Source organism: Vulpes vulpes, chromosome 5, assembly GCF_048418805.1.
Source record: "Vulpes vulpes isolate BD-2025 chromosome 5, VulVul3, whole genome shotgun sequence".
In the NCBI taxonomy this organism is placed as follows: Eukaryota; Metazoa; Chordata; class Mammalia; order Carnivora; family Canidae; genus Vulpes; species Vulpes vulpes.
Window position 1 is genome coordinate 108,917,704 of NC_132784.1, and position 15,642 is coordinate 108,933,345.

Genomic DNA, 15,642 nt, shown 5'->3' on the forward strand with positions numbered 1-15,642 from the left:
TTCCACATTTACAAACCCTCTCAGTTTCCTCTTTAAAAAGGCATAGCATTTAATCCCTACATCCCACTCTCCATTCATGGTTTGCACTCTGCACCCACACCTGTCTGCTCCTACCGGGTGAGTCATTGCTTTTCAAGAGCCTGTATTTATCCTAAAACTGTTTATGCTAATTTTGCTTGATGTTGTATTTACGTACTTTAATTTAATGTTATAGTGAGTATAAAATATGAGTATAAAAAGTTATTTTTATGAGAAATACTTTAATGAAGATGAATTTTTTAAAAAACTGCTGAATTAGATATAATATGACAAGTGGAAAAGATGAGGGAGGTGCTAGAAATGTAGGAGGATTTTGGACTCCCATTGCTTTGCAGGAACCTAAGTTTCCTTACCACTTTGAAAAAACTGAAATTGTATATTTCAGTTTCAGCTTTTGACGGTGCAGTAATGACTAAAATACAGCTAATGTTCCACATTCAAAGAAAAGGCCTTGCTATAAGAAACAGCTAATGAGTATATTTTATATGCTTCTTGTTGAGATAAAAGATTACCTCTTTTAATGGTTCTCCACTTGAAAAAATCAGCTTTTTTTGGTTTTTGGTTGTAGACCAAGGTCACATTAGGTGAGAGGGCTTCTATTCTTCTATGATCTCCATCATGTTGTAGGCCTTTTAAAAAATAACATGGTAGTAATTGTCCAGTTTTAGATCATAACGGTACTTTTAATCTGTATGCCTTCTCTTCATATGGGATCTATGTTAAACACTCTTCTCAATATCTCATATTAAAACAATTTTAATTCTGTTTTCTTCACAGAACATCCAGAAGATTCTTGGTCTTGCCCCTTCACGTGCTGCCACCAAGCAGGCAGGTGGATTTCTTGGCCCTCCACCTCCTTCTGGGAAATTTTCTTGAAATCAAGAAGAACCCTGTAATACCCGTCATTCTTTTTAAACATTCAAATTAGACTGGCAACTATTTTGTAGCGGGAACTATAGATAGCCTTAGGGCTTGGGCCACTTTCTAGTTCTGAGTTATTTTTAGACTTTTTGGATATGATTCTAATGAGAATGGCACCCAACAAACATGATAGTACTTTCAGTCACAGATTAATTTAAAAAAATATGTTTGTTGGTTAGATAAGTTCAGGTGATGTTTATGTAATGAGAAACAAATAGCATCTTTCTTGTTTGGCTTACATGAATATTTTCTGTGGGACCGACTCGAGTGTGTGCTGTGTGCCATGTACCATGGTAGTTGGCTCTCCATGAGCATTTAGAGTTCTGGAAGAAAAATTCAGTTTGTGATATCTTAATTGGAACTATTTGTTGTACATTGTTTCCAAGCCAAATATATGACCGAAGATGAATAAAGAAGCCAAAATTTTAGCTATTTCATCTACAAGGTGGGATCTGTTTTGTATTCCTAGATACATGTTTTTAGTAATCTGAACATAAACATTGGCCACAAAGGGCTAAACTAAAAGTTTTAAATGTACTATTTTATCATACTTGCCTTATAAGCTCAAAATATAGACTTGTCCTATTGTAGGAAGTAGAAAGCATGAGAGGAAAGGAAAGAAGTAACTCACGTGAGTGTAAAAATGAGAGTCCTCAGCATCCCTTTTATACCCTGCTGGATTCCTGGGAAGTCACTCTTAGTCATCTCCCGGAGGCGAGGTTATAGGTATGCAGTCTTGCAGAGCTTCCTTTTGATCACAATGGCCTTTAGTTCCTGCCATGCTCCTTCATAAAAAATGAGAGGATGCTTTTACTGTGATCTTCCCCTGCCTGATCCATGAAATTGGAAATCTTGTATGGAGTGATACTCTAGTAACAAATACATACTCCTTAGATGCATGTATTCAACCAGTGAGAGAGGTCATGTTATTTGCAAAGTAACAACTGCTAAACTGGTAGCAAACTTCTGAATGGCATAAAATCCAGAAGACAGCTGAATAATACCTTCAGTGCTGAGGAAAATAATTATCAGCCTAGAATTTTATGTACTGCTAAACCATAAGTTTGGGGGTAAAACTGGGAGGCAGTGTTTTCAGAGCTACAAAATCCAAGATAGCTGAATTATTAAAGGATATGATTCCAGGGTGCCTGGCTCGCTTAGTCAGTAGAGCATGCAGCTTTTGATCTCAGGGTTATGACTTCAAGCCCCATGACAGGCATAGAACTTACATATTTAAAAAAGAAATATGTATGTGTTGCCAGGACAGAAAAAGAATACCAGGAGGAAGGTGTGGGATATAAGAAACAATGGTCAACACAGATTGATAAACTGTATGGATAAATTTGTTTTATGGGTTATCTAGTTAATTATTTTGAGAAAACTCCATAAGGTAATGACTGTTCTTACCCTCATTTAAAAGATGAAACTGAGGGATCCCTGGGTGGCGCAGCGGTTGGCGCCTGCCTTTGGCCCAGGGCGCGATCCTGGAGACCCGGGATCGAATCCCACGTCAGGCTCCCGGTGCATGGAGCCTGCTTCTCCCTCTGCCTGTGTCTCTGCCTCTCTCTCTCTCTCTCTGTATGACTATCATAAATAAATAATTAAAAAAATTAAAAAAAAAAAAAAGATGAAACTGAGACAAGAGAGGTTAAGTAACTTCCTCACTGTCACTTACCTAGTGAGTGACAGAGTCAGGATTTGAAGTGAAGCCATCTAAAGTTACATAGTCCGGGCTCGTCAGTACTTCCCCGTAGGTATGTGCTGATTCTCTTCCCACCGCTCCTATCTCTTAAGGTCAAGAATGTGAGCCCTGAAGTTGGGTTTTTTTCTGTTTTTCGTTTTTTTCTTAAAGCAGTCACATGGGTGGGAACACAGCAAAAACTCCATAAAAGCAGATGAAATGGAACAGAAATCTTTATTTCTAGGTTACTTTTATCAGACAGGGTGTTTGATAATGGATGGTGATGATTTCTAATGGTCTTTTCCCCATGTCATTGACCATTCTGGGCAAAATAATAGCTAAAAGAATGATTGTGATGAAAATAATGATCATGATAACATGATGACAAAAGTGATGGACCATCTAAAATAAAGCCTAAAAAGAGAAGGAACCACACTGAAAATTCTGCCAATGTCTTTGTAAAGTGAGAATACATGGTCCATCCTACTGGCTACCTCCTTAGGTTTTGATGATAGTACTTTCTAATTAAATGTGTCATGGACTAGGTTACCTTTTTTTTTTTAAACATTTTATTTGTTTATTCATGAGAGACACAGAGAGAGTCAGAGACACAAGCAGAGGGAGAAGCAGGATCCTCGTGGAGAGCCCGATGCGGGACTCGATCCCCAGACCCAGGGGGGGTCTTCGCCCTGAGCCGAAGGCAGATGCTCAACCACTGAGCCACCCAGGCGTCCCATGGACTAGGTTTTCATAAAGTGTATTTCAATAGAAGAAGGTGAGTAAGAGGGAGAGTAAAAGGGAAGAAGGAGAGTAACAGCTATTCACCCTGTTTCTAAAAGAGCACAATAGATGTGTTACAAAAGAATAAAGCTACCACATCACAAGAAAGTGAATTCAAGGATATATTAAGGGCTATTGCAACCCCATAATTAGTTTTTTTTTTAATTACTTACCCTGAAAAATTTTCAAGACTAGTCATTTGGATGACTAGATCCAGACCATTTAGTTTAAGGGGGAAAAAAAACAGCATTTTTAATGCCTGCATGAGCCTACTCAGGTGGCACTCATAGTATGCTGAAGCAGTAAACATTCAAAAAAATGCAGGTAAATCTGAATTTATTAACAGATAACATTTCAAAATCTCAGTCTGGAAATTGGAAAGGAAATGGGTGTAGTTACATAGGCCCCTAACTAGACTGTGGTCCCTGATTTCCCATATAAGTCATCCTCTTCGGTGGGATCAGGGACTTACAGTGACATCAGTGGGTTGATGAACATCCAGAATTCCCATACATCCAAATCAAAATCACTTTGCCACGTACTGATAGGTACTAGGGGTTTTTTGGTATACCTACACCTTTGTGTATTTCAGTACTGCCCTTCAGTACAAGTAAAAGTGCCATATACTTTTTTTTTTTTTTTTGCTTTAATTCTGATTAAGTTACAGTCTTTTAATTTACGTTTATCTCTGAGTTTTTACACTTTTTAAAATGGAAAAAAAAATCTGAAAAAGTCTTAAAAAGTATAAAAAACATTGAGATACCCATTATTCAACAAGTACTAACTCGTGGCCAATCTTAGATCTACCCCAGCTGGCCTCCTATAGTCTTTTTGAAGCAAATCCTAGGCATCCCATCTTTTATCCCTAAATATCTCAATGCTTTTAAATATGTTTATGCGTGTGTATAATCTTTTTTTTTAAGATTTTATTTTTTTTTAATTTATTCATGAGAGACACAGCGAGAAAGAGGCAGAGACACAGGCAGAGGGAGAAGCAGGCTCCATGCAGGGAGCCCGATGTGGGACTCGATCCCGGGTCTCCAGGATCACACCCCGGGCTGCAGGTGGCACTAAACCGCTGCGCCACCAGGGCTGCCCTGTTTATGTGTGTGTATAATCTTAACATCATTTACATAACCTAAAAAATTAATAATTTCTTGATTCCGTAAGTTGTCTAAAGATATCAAAATTCATTACAATCTTTTTTTAATCAGAGCCAAATAAGGGATCCCTGGGTGGCGCAGCGGTTTAGTGCCTGCCTTTGGCCCAGGGCACGATCCTGGAGACCCGGGATCAAATCCCACGTCGGGCTCCCAGTGCATGGAGCCTGCTTCTCCCTCTGCCTATGTCTCTGCCTCTCTCTCTCTCTGTGTGACTATCATAAATAAATTTAAAAATTTTTTAAAAAGATCCAAATAAGACCATATAGACCATATTACATATGGCTGTTAAGCATTATAAATCTCTTCCAGGCTCTTGTAGTGGTTTTCAAACTAGAGTGCATCAGAATCCCCTACAAGGCTTATTAAAACAGACTGCTGGGATTCCCCCCCACCCCGCAGAGTTTCTAAGTCTGGGGTGGCACTTGAGAATTTGCACTTCTAACAAGTGCAAGGTGATGCTGATGCTGTAGGGTTTGGAGTCCACTCAGATTTTAGTTCCTCACTGTTTATTTCACTTCTCCCCTTGCAATTTATTTATTGAAGAAACTGAGCTGTTTATCCTGTAGAGTTTCCCTTAGTTCGGGTCTTGCTGATTGCATACCTGTTTTACTTAACTGTTTATTAGTTGTCTCTTTTTGTGATGTTAGCAGCTTTTTCCTTCTTTATTTTATTTTATTTAAATTCAACTTCCAGATGTTAGCAGCTTTTTGATCCATTAATTAGTTGAGATTAAAAAATGATGTTCTAATTTCTTGTATCTCTTCAGTTTATTAAAATCCTTTATAGATAGACACTTCCCCTCCATCTACTTTTGGTTACAGAATGGTAAATTTTTGGGGGGGAAAGTCAGAATAAAAGTTGGATTGTCTGGTCTTCAAAATAATCAGTCGTTCACTAGTATCCTCCTGTGGTGAACAATTTTTGTGTGAGTGTGTGTGATTAGCAGTTGATTCACTTCAAGTCACTGAAATTATTTTTCTTGTGGATACTGAAATTCTACCATTTTTAGCCAATGAGAGGCTTTTGAAGTTGGCTCCTGGGTCCATTTGGCATGACTCTAGTTGTCATTGGGAGCGTCCTTGCTGAGTGATACGACCAGATGTTTCAGAACCATCTTAAATTTCCTGCCTGACTTGAAAGCAACACGTTCTCCAAGGAGGCCTAGTTCTTTTTACTGGAAAATGGTATTTGGACACTGTAATCAGAGCACTGAGGATGCTCCCTGAGACTGGATTGCTAGGTTTCTAGGCCTTTTTTGTGGACTAAGATAGGCAGTAAGTTTTTTGTTGTCATTTAAGATAAATTACATTATGAATTTATACTGATACCCTACTCCCTACTTAAACTTAGGGCCTCAAAATTTTTACTAAATTTCTTTAATCCGTATCTCTTTTATCCCATCCTAAGAATTCCAGTTTCTACTACCAGAAGTGATAGAATTACAATATCACATAATTCACTAACATAATCCCGTTAATATCTACCCAGAAGTCTCAATGTAATTACCATTATTGTTGCCAACAATATGATTACTAGAAATAGTTTAAGTTTGGTGGGTTGGTTTTTTTGGTGGGTTTTTTTTTTTGTTGTTGTTGTTTTTGTTTGTTTGTTTTGGTAAGGGTGGAATTCTTTAAGATACATCTCACTCTGACTTCATAGCAAATCACTGAGATTTCAAGTTACCTGGAATCGTTTATTCATTTGTTTGATTTTATTTTCAACTTTTAGGACATGCTCTTTAATTTTGCCTTATAAAAATGGTATATAATGTTTTACTAGGTTTCTGGGCTAGCCCAAAAAAGCGTATTTAACCTACATACAGAGAGGCACTGAGCTAGTCATTATCCTACTTCTTTTATGGGTATAACCCCACTCATAAGCCCCCACATATATGGAAAGATAATGTCCTTGCCTGTCCTTGTCAGATAAAGCCAGTAGGCCCTGTGGGAAGAGAGTACCATGTGTGGACGCTGCCAGAGTCAGGCCCTGCTCATTGTCCCTCAGCTCCCCTGCAGCAGCCTCCCAGGAAGCCTCCCTTACTCTGGCCTGTTGTCTATCCTGACATGTAGCATCTTTCTAAGATAGAAGTCTAACTGTGTTGTTCTTCAAGGAAAGTGGTCCAGTGGCTCCCAGGAGCCTCTGAGTAAACTCTTTGGCACAGAAAAGCATCTCAGTGTGGATCTCTGCTGCCCCCTCATACCCCGATAAACCTAGACTCCAGCAGAATTTATTTTGAGAATTCTTCATTTTTTACAGTCTTTCTGGACTTTATCACCCTTGTTTTCTCTGCTTGGAATGTTCCCCTGCTTACCTGTGTGATCTCCTCCTGTCCCCTTCTAGACTATTTCAAGTATCACCTCCTAATAAGTTTTATTTAACCTTTAGAGGGCCAGGTTCTTTCTCCTCTCTGTATCTCTGAGTTTTTCATATATGAAAACTTATTAAAAATGGGCCAGTTCTTAACTTTTTAAGCTTCAGCTGCCTCATCTGGAAAATGGGGTAGTCAGAGGTCCCGTATCCAACCCCCTCTTACTCAGGCCTTCCTCTGCATCCTCTCTGCTCCCCTGCAGAGCACGCTGACTGATGCTCACAGTGCACCAAATGCTCTTAGCCACGCTTATGTTCACAGTGTACCGAATGCTCTTAGCCATGCTTATGTCCGCCAGCTCCCACCCGTGACTGCAGAATGCTGTTTGTTTTGTTAATTTTAATCATGTAAATTGACTAAATATTATGCAAATCAATGAAATGTGAAGGCAAAAAGAATTGCATCTATGAAAACTGAATGGTTTGGAATGACTCAATAAAAGCAAGTTGCTAAAAATAATTGCTTTGACGTATTTGTGGGTGAAATAACAGAACCTGAAAAAAGTAATAAAAATGTAGAAAGATTCAGCCCTTCTGTCCTTTCTTAGTGTTTCAGTTCATTTTCCACATTAAAGAAACCAAAACTGGAAATCAGTCAGAGGTGATACATTTTGGTTTATAAACATTTTATCTTTGGAAAGCATCCACCGTAAAATTTGGGATTTTTGTCATTACAGGTTCTATTTGAATTCTTCCAAATTTTTAAAAACTTCGAGTTGCAAATGTTTGGTTCTTTTGTGTTACTGCTAAAAAAGTATTCATGGAAAACAAATAATAATTCTTTGGAATAAATGAGCCAGTCATGATCAAAACAAAGCCAAGAAACCAAAATAAAGAAAACAAACCCCACCCCCCCCCCAACACACACACACACACACACACACATACAACACACAAAAATAGTGAGACTCCAAACAATAGTGAATGGGTGTATATTTGTATGTTTTAGGTTAAAAGTGTCTGGAGTACATTTAATATTTTTGCGTGTGATTCTACTCCACAGTTGACTTTTTAGGGCAGAGCAACTCAGCAGCACCAGGGCAGGTGCAGGGATTAATGATACAGTATCCTCCAGAAGGATGAGCCACATTGATGATTGTGATGTATACTGCCATAGAAGTAGCTACAAACAGAGAAAGAAACCATTGATTCTCTCTGGGGAGGATTTTGGGTACTGGTCAGCAAAAGTTAGTATTAAACCCTTGCTTTCGAGGAGACAGGCAGCATTTGAATAAATCAACAACGTAGGCTGAGAGGAACACTGTATTGTTTTGTGAGCACAGAGGAGGATGTCTAACAGATCCAAGAATGGTTTCCAAAAGTTGGCAACAGCCAAATTCTGAAGGGTTTTTTGGAAGTGGCAGAGAAAAGGTTGGAAGAAAAGCATTGGAGACCGAATAACATAACAAAAGTAAGCAGGCAAGAAACAGTAGATAGTTGAAGTTGACTGGAGCATTAGGGAGGAATGGAGAACTGACTAGCCATGAGGTCTATCTATCCATGATTTACCTGAGGGATTTAGTTTGAAATCTCCCAATTTGCCAGTTATTACAAGCAGAGAAATGGCACAATCAGATTGACATTTTAAGATCACTCTGGTGGCAGGGTGGACGTAGATTAGAAAAGGCAAGGTGTTGGATGGGTTAGGAAGCCAACCATTCATCAGATACTTACTGAACACCTACTGTGTGCCAGGGGATGCTGTGATCACCAAAAATACACAGTCACTCTTTGATGAGCTCCAACTGGGTGAGGGAAGTAGATGTCAAATAGACAAGTGAACACATAAAAATTAAGTGTTCTAAGTAATCCTTTGAATCACTGTGAATATAACGGTGTATGACTGGAGTCTATGTCCCCTGTTACTGCCTGGCATTCCTTTTTCTGGTAACAGTTTCCTTTAGGGAACCATAGTTCCCCTGCTCCATGTGGTATGTCGTGTCATTCACATTGTCCCCTTGAAGATGGGCATAGAACCAAGGCTAGCCAATTAGAGTACTCTATCTTCCTGGCCCCCGTAACTGGGCTCCGGACTGGGCATGTGGGCCAAACAAAACCAACCAGGAACTACTCTAATCTTTGATAAGGACATCAAAGGAAAGAGAAGGCCTCTCATGCTTTTGGATCACAAGCTCTAAGTAAATAGGCTCAAACCGTTCACCATTTTTTTCTGATGAATGTAAAAGAACCAGAGAATAAATCCAATAAACATACAGAAGTAGAGCAGAGATATTGGGGGGGTGGGGAGCAGGGAGGGAGAAGGGACTTTGGCAACACTATTTAAGCCCCTAGATCTGAAGCTGAAGCCACATTTGAACTTCCCAGGTACACTGAAGGGAATATAGGAAGAGGAGCACACTTTGGGGGGAAAATAATGATTCCATTTAGACAAAACGAATGAAAGGAGCTTATAGGATAGCTAGGCGGGAATGCCTGATGGCGTCTGGGTGTGTTTCTGGCACTCAGAAGGCAGATCAAAGACGGAGCCATGTATCAGGGAGTCATCGAAATGCCAGTGACAAAGTCATAGGTTTGGCTGCGATCTATGAGGAGAATCTATAGACTGTGAAGGAAGAAGACCAATTTCTGGGGGATATTATTTAAATGAAAAAGAGATGTCGGGATCCCTGGGTGGCGCAGCGGTTTGGCGCCTGCCTTTGGCCCAGGGCACGATCCCGGAGACCCGGGATCGAGTCCCACGTCGGGCTCCCGGTGCATGGAGCCTGCTTCTCCCTCTGCCTGTGTCTCTGCCTCTCTCTCTATCTCTCTGTGACTATCATAAATAAATAAAAATTAAAAAAAAAAAAAAAAAAGAAAAAGAGATGTCAACACAAAATGACAAGAGTACCCTAGGAGGAGGGGAGGCCCCACAAGCTGAAGATGAGTAAGATGCAGGCACCCTTGGTTCCTCTCGCCCACACTCCTCACACCCACGCAATCAGCATATTCTCTTGGGCTTTGCCTTTCTCACTGCCTCTACCTAGACCACTGCCGTGGCCCGCGGGCACCTCCCCCCGAGCTTACTGCATCAGCAGCCTAACTGGTCCATTTGATTCCACGCTTTGTAATATAGCAAAAGTAAGCCGGATTGTGCAACTCTTCTGCTCAAAACTCTCCATTGGCTTCCTGGATTGGTTTGCTAGAGCTGCTCCAATAGTGTACCACTAACAGAGTGGCTTAAACAACAGAAATTAATTTTTTTTTAAGTAGGAAATCTTGGGGTGCCTGGGTGACTCACTTAGTTGAGGGTCTGATTCTTGATTTCAGCTCACGTCACAATCTCAGGGTCATGGGATCAAGCCCCGCATGGGGTTCTGGGCTCAGCATGGAGTGTGCGTATTCCTCTCCCTTTGCTCCTCCCCCAGCTCGCTCGCTCTCTCTAAAATAAATAAAATCTTTAAAAAAGGGGGGGCATCTTTTCCTAGAAGATACCCGGCCTCTCCAGTGCTCACCGACTGGATCGGAGTCACATGTCCATCCCCAAACCCATCAATACCAAGGGGAATAAGAATCCTGGTTGGCTCGTGATTTGCCCTAATTATGTGAGGGGACTTAGACACTGGAGCAAAATCAGGGCTCTGCTAGCCTAGGACAAGGGAAAAATGGCTTTTGAGTAGGTTACTAATATTAAGCTGTATGGATGATGATTCAGGCCATCCGAGGTGGAGATGGGCTGCCTGTGGGAGCCATCAGGTCCTTGCTGGGCTGTCAGCCTCTTATTCTGTATCTCGCTGTTTGCTACCACCTGCTGCAGGGATATTTCTATCTTGACCAATATCCACCCAGCCTCAAGTTTTGGGGTACAGGATAAAGCAACTTGGTGGTCAAGGTTTCAAAAAGCCATAGGTATTTGAATCTGTTGAGGGCTTTCTTGAATTCCTTTTTTGTTGCATGGGTTTGTTTTCTCCAGTTTTCTAACTTTTAGGGCAGGGCCTGCTCCGCCTATTGCTTGGGGGCGTGCGCCACCTAGTGATGGTAACTGGCTCCGCCGGCTGGTTTAGGGGGTGACGCGCTTTGCTCTTGGAGCCACCTGTCCCCTGCACTGAGCAAGGGAGGGAGAACGGACCACACACACTGAGGATTCTAGAATGGGTGTAACGGGGCCAGTGGGAGGGCTCCCTGTGGTTGAGCATAAGACACAGACCTTGTAGACACGCGGCAGGTGTGTTTCCTTTTCCTTTTCCTACTGGACTCCCCTTCTCACTCCTCAAGCCTCCATGAAAACAACGAAAACAATAAAAAAGATTTGTTGCTCCCTTAACATAGCGACCAACCTTAAAAATAGGAGAGAAAGGGGCCCATGGGTGGCTCAGTCGGGTAAGCATCCAACTCTTGATTCGGCTCAGGTTGTGATCTCAGGGTCAGGCCCAGGGCGGAGCTCTGCACTCAGCAGGGAGTCTGCTTGAGGTGCTCTCTCTCCCCCCCTCCCTCTGTGCCTCCCCCACTCATGAATGCATGCTCCCTCTCTCTAAAATAAATAAATCTTTTTTAAAAAATAAAGAAAAATAAGAGAAAAAGAGTAGTGGCCCCAGGAGGGTCCCCCTCACCTTTCTGGTCACCTCGGCATCTTTCCTCCTGTTGCACATCTCCACCAGCCTAGCCCTTCCTCCTCCCTGTCACCTGCCCTCTGCTGCCTAGATCTCTCCGCCGCCAGGTCCTCTGCAGCCCCTGCTCTTTCTTGAGACTTTGCTACATCCTCAATTTTATCTTAGAATGCCACTTTAACTGAATACCTGGCTTTTGTTTTTCTTTTTAAAGAGTCTATTTATTTATTCACGAGAGAGACACAGGCAGAGGGAGAAGCAAGCTTCCCGCTTGCTTGATAAAAATCAAATATTTATAAAGATATGTAAATAGCAAAAGTCTATGTCTTTTTCCTCAGCGCTGTCCTCTTGTCCCTTCTTTTACTGCCTGTTCCAAAATAACCACTGCTAATGCCTGGTATCTGTGGTGGGGCATCCTACGGGTCAGCCTGGCTAGGCTGCAGTGCGCAGCGGCTGGGTCAAACACCATTCTAGAAATTGCTGTGCTGGTACTTCTCAGATATGATAAAAAATCAGTAGACTTTGAGTAAAGCAGATGATCTTCCCTAATATGAATGGGACTTCGGGACACCTGGGTGGCTCAGGGGTTAAGCGTCTGCCTTCAGCTCAGGTCATGATCCTGGGGTCCTGGGATCGAGTCCCACATCAGGCTCCTTGTGGGGAGCCTGCTTCTCCCTCTATGTCTCTGCCTCTCTCTGTATGTCTCTCATAAATGAAAGGAGAGAGAAAAGAGAGAGAGAGAGAGAAAGAAAGAAAAGAAAGAGAGAGAGAGAGAGAGAGAGAAAGAAAGAAAGAAAGAAAGAAAGAAAGAAGAAAAAAGGGGGCCTCATCCAAGCATGTGAGGGCCTTAAGAGCAGGGTGGGGTTTCCCAAATAAAAAGAAAGTTTCCTCAAAAGAGCAACATCGAAAATCTGCCCAAGTTTCCAGCCTCCTGCCCCTCAGAATTTGGATTTAAGATTGCACACCCATTTTAACTTGGATTTCCGGCCCGCCAGGCCGACCTGTGGACTCCAGATTTGCCAGCCTCCAGACCTGCGTAAGCCAATTCCTTAAAACCTCGGTCTCTGTTTCTCTCCCTCACTCTGTCTATATAATATATCCTATTGGTTCTGTTTCTTTGGGAACCCCCAAAGGGGGTGGACATCTGTGGAAATGGCTAGCTATGTCCCAAAATGCATACTTTGCTCTCCTAGTTAACTAACTGAGCTGCAGTTTGGTATGGCCGTGTAACTTCCATGCCCCACCCGCTACACCTCCTTGGTCTTTTTCTTTTCTGGATGACCAGCAGGGTGACACTGAGAGCATCCTTGGAAACCATGTGTTGAAGATGGCACCCTGGGTCCTTCAGTAACTATGTGAAGCCAAGGTCCCTCTTCCCCACCCTGGCCCCACAGATCTTGAACACTCTAACCTAGAAGTCCCTGGACTGATAGGTAAGTTGTAAATAAATTTCTACTGTTTTCAAGTCATTGCATTTTGGAATTATTTCATAAACGAGATTAACAGACCCTGACCAATACAGAAATTGGTACCTTGAAGTGGAATGCTGTTTAAAATAAACACCTAAGAGGGCATCTGGGGGGACTCAGTTAAGCGGCCAGCTCTTGGTTTCAGCTCAGGTCATGATCTGGGTCCAGGGATCAAGGCCCTCACTTTGGGCTCCCCCATCAGCGGGGAGTCTGCTGGAGCATTCTCGTCTCCCTCTTCCCCTGTTTGCTCAAGCTCTCATGCATGTTCTCTCTCTAAAGTAAATAAATCTTCCAAAAAATAAAAACTTAAGACATATGCATTGGCTTAGTAGATGCATAGTAGAGGGTCAGGGAGCGATAACACTGGCTGAAAGGCTGGAGTATCATTTGATGTGTGGGCAAAACATTGGTAGAACTGTTTCTGTGGTTATGTGAAAGGCAGATACAGTTCCTGCTATGCCAGGATTTCTAGAACAGGTGGTTGGAATGAGCCAGAAGGCCTGAGGTAGCTGCCTCTTGCTGTTTTTAGCTAGGTATACCTGAAAGAGAGGAGCTCAGACCAGAATCTACTGGTTTTGAAAGCAAAGAAGGGTTGGGAGAGTCTAGAATTTGGGACCCTAGAAATATCGAAAAGCCAACTACTTCAATAGCATAAATAGCAAGAGACAAGTCTCGTTGGCCTTGTCTCAGTGGCCTCTCACTAAGACATCTCAGGCCAACCAAGATGTCATTTCAATCTTGCCCAGTTGTTTCAGGCAGTTGCAAGGCAGGTGCCACTAAATTAAGAAAGAGGAGCTTAGGGGCAAGGAAGCAAGTCATGAAACAGGTTAAGAACCCTGCCTAGAAAGGAACTCTGGGTATGGCTCCTGACACACGGACTGGGCAGCAGCAAACAGAGTAAATGCTTTGTAAGTTTTTGAAGCGAGAATATTCCTGAAGTGACCATAGGGAGCCTGGTCGAAGAAAGTCATTGTTAAAATAAAACACATCTTGTGCTCCCAAACTTGTGGACCTCAGGCTGCGAAAGCCAAATAGTCCTTTAAGAAGATCTACTCCTTAGCACCTGCTTGAGGAGTTCTGTTCATCACAGATTTCTGATATTTCGAATAGGATAGTTAATGTTTCTTCTACTTGAAATTCATCGAAATTCTTTCTTTTTTTTATTTATTTATGATAGTCAGAGAGAGAGAGAGAGAGAGAGAGAGAGAGAGAGGCAGAGACACAGGCAGAGGGAGAAGCAGGCTCCATGCACCGGGAGCCCGACGTGGGATTCGATCCTGGGTCTCCAGGATCGCGCCCTGGGCCAAAGGCAGGCGCCAAACCCCTGCGCCACCCAGGGATCCCCATCGAAATTCTTGGGACTGCTAAATTTAGATTTCTCATGAAGTTTGGAAAAATGTTGACCATTATTTCTTCAACTGTTTTTCTTTCCACCTCCCAATGGCCCTACTTCGGAGATTCCAGGTGCCTATGTGTCAGGTCACTGGATAATGCCCCACAGCCCAGAAATGCTCTGTTTATTGTGATTTCCAGCCTTTTTTTTTTCTCTTTATGTTTCATCTTCAAGAGTTTCTACCGCTGTGTCTTCAAATCCACTAGTCTTCTGCAGCATCTGTTAATCTCATTTAGTATATTTTAAAATTTCAGATATTATGTTTTTTTCTTTTTAAAAAGATGTTATTTGAGTGAGAGAGAGAGAATGAGGGGGAGAAGGGGCAGACAAAGAGGGAGCAGACTCCCTGCTGAGCTCAGTCCCAGGACCCTGAGATCATGACCTGAGCTGAAGACAGACACGGAACCGATTGAGCACCCCCAGACCCCCCAGATAGTACATTTTTCATCTCCAGAAGTTTGATTTGAGTCTTTTATTTATCTTTTCCTTCTCATCATGTTCATTTTTTCCCTCTACCTTCTGAAGCATATTGAGTACTTTTATGATAACTTTTAACATCCTTGTCTGTTAATTCTATCATCTGTGTGGTTTCTGGGTCTTTTGATGGATTTCCTCCTGGTTATTTGCATGCATGATAATTTTCGGTCGGCTCTGGACATTCTGGACCCTGGCATGTGCGTGGGACCCTGGTGTGCACACGGGACCTGATAGGTGTGTGGGGCCCAGGTGTGCGCGTGGGGCCCTGGTGTGCGTGTGGGGCCCAGGTGTGCGCGTGGGGCCCTGGTGTGCGTGTAGGGCCGGTGTGAGTGTGAGACCTGATAGGTGTGTGGGGCCCAGGTGTGCGCGTGGGGCCCAGGTGTGCGTGTGGGGCCGGGTGTGCGTGTGAGACCTGATAGGTGTGTGGGGCCCAGGTGTGCGCGTGGGGCCCTGGTGTGCGTGTGGGGCCGGTGTGAGTGTGAGACCTGATAGGTGTGTGGGACCCTGGAGTGCACAGGGCCCTGGTGCACCTCCCGACAGCCCGCCCCTGCCCCAGGCCCCGCCCCTCCCCGCCCCTCCCCGCTAGCCGCGCTCCGCCGGCCCCGCCCCCCGCCGGCCCAGTTCAGAAGCCCCGCCCCGAAGGCCCCCGCCGCTCGCCCTTCCCCTCGGTGGCCCCGCCCCTCCCAGGCCCCGCCCCTCGGTGGCCCCGCCCCCTCTGTGGCCCCGCCCTCCCTCCCAGGCCCCGCCCCGCCCCCGGGGCCCTGCCGCTCGCTCTTAGCCTGGGCCGCGGCCCTCCCGCCCCCGCCAG

At 43.4% G+C, this 15,642-nt stretch overlaps 1 protein-coding gene across 2 annotated transcripts in view; it reads left to right on the plus strand.

Moving 5' to 3' along the window:
* Positions 1-1,397, plus strand: part of TMCO1 (transmembrane and coiled-coil domains 1) — a 51,085-nt gene extending 49,688 nt beyond the window's left edge. For both annotated transcript variants that reach the window (XM_025991277.2, XM_072759586.1), the window contains one exon: positions 817-1,397. In XM_025991277.2, coding sequence (XP_025847062.1) covers positions 817-915 — 99 coding nt within the window. In that variant the 3' untranslated portion in view covers positions 916-1,397. The remainder of the gene's footprint in view (positions 1-816) is intronic.
* The last annotated feature ends 14,245 nt before the right edge of the window (positions 1,398-15,642 follow it).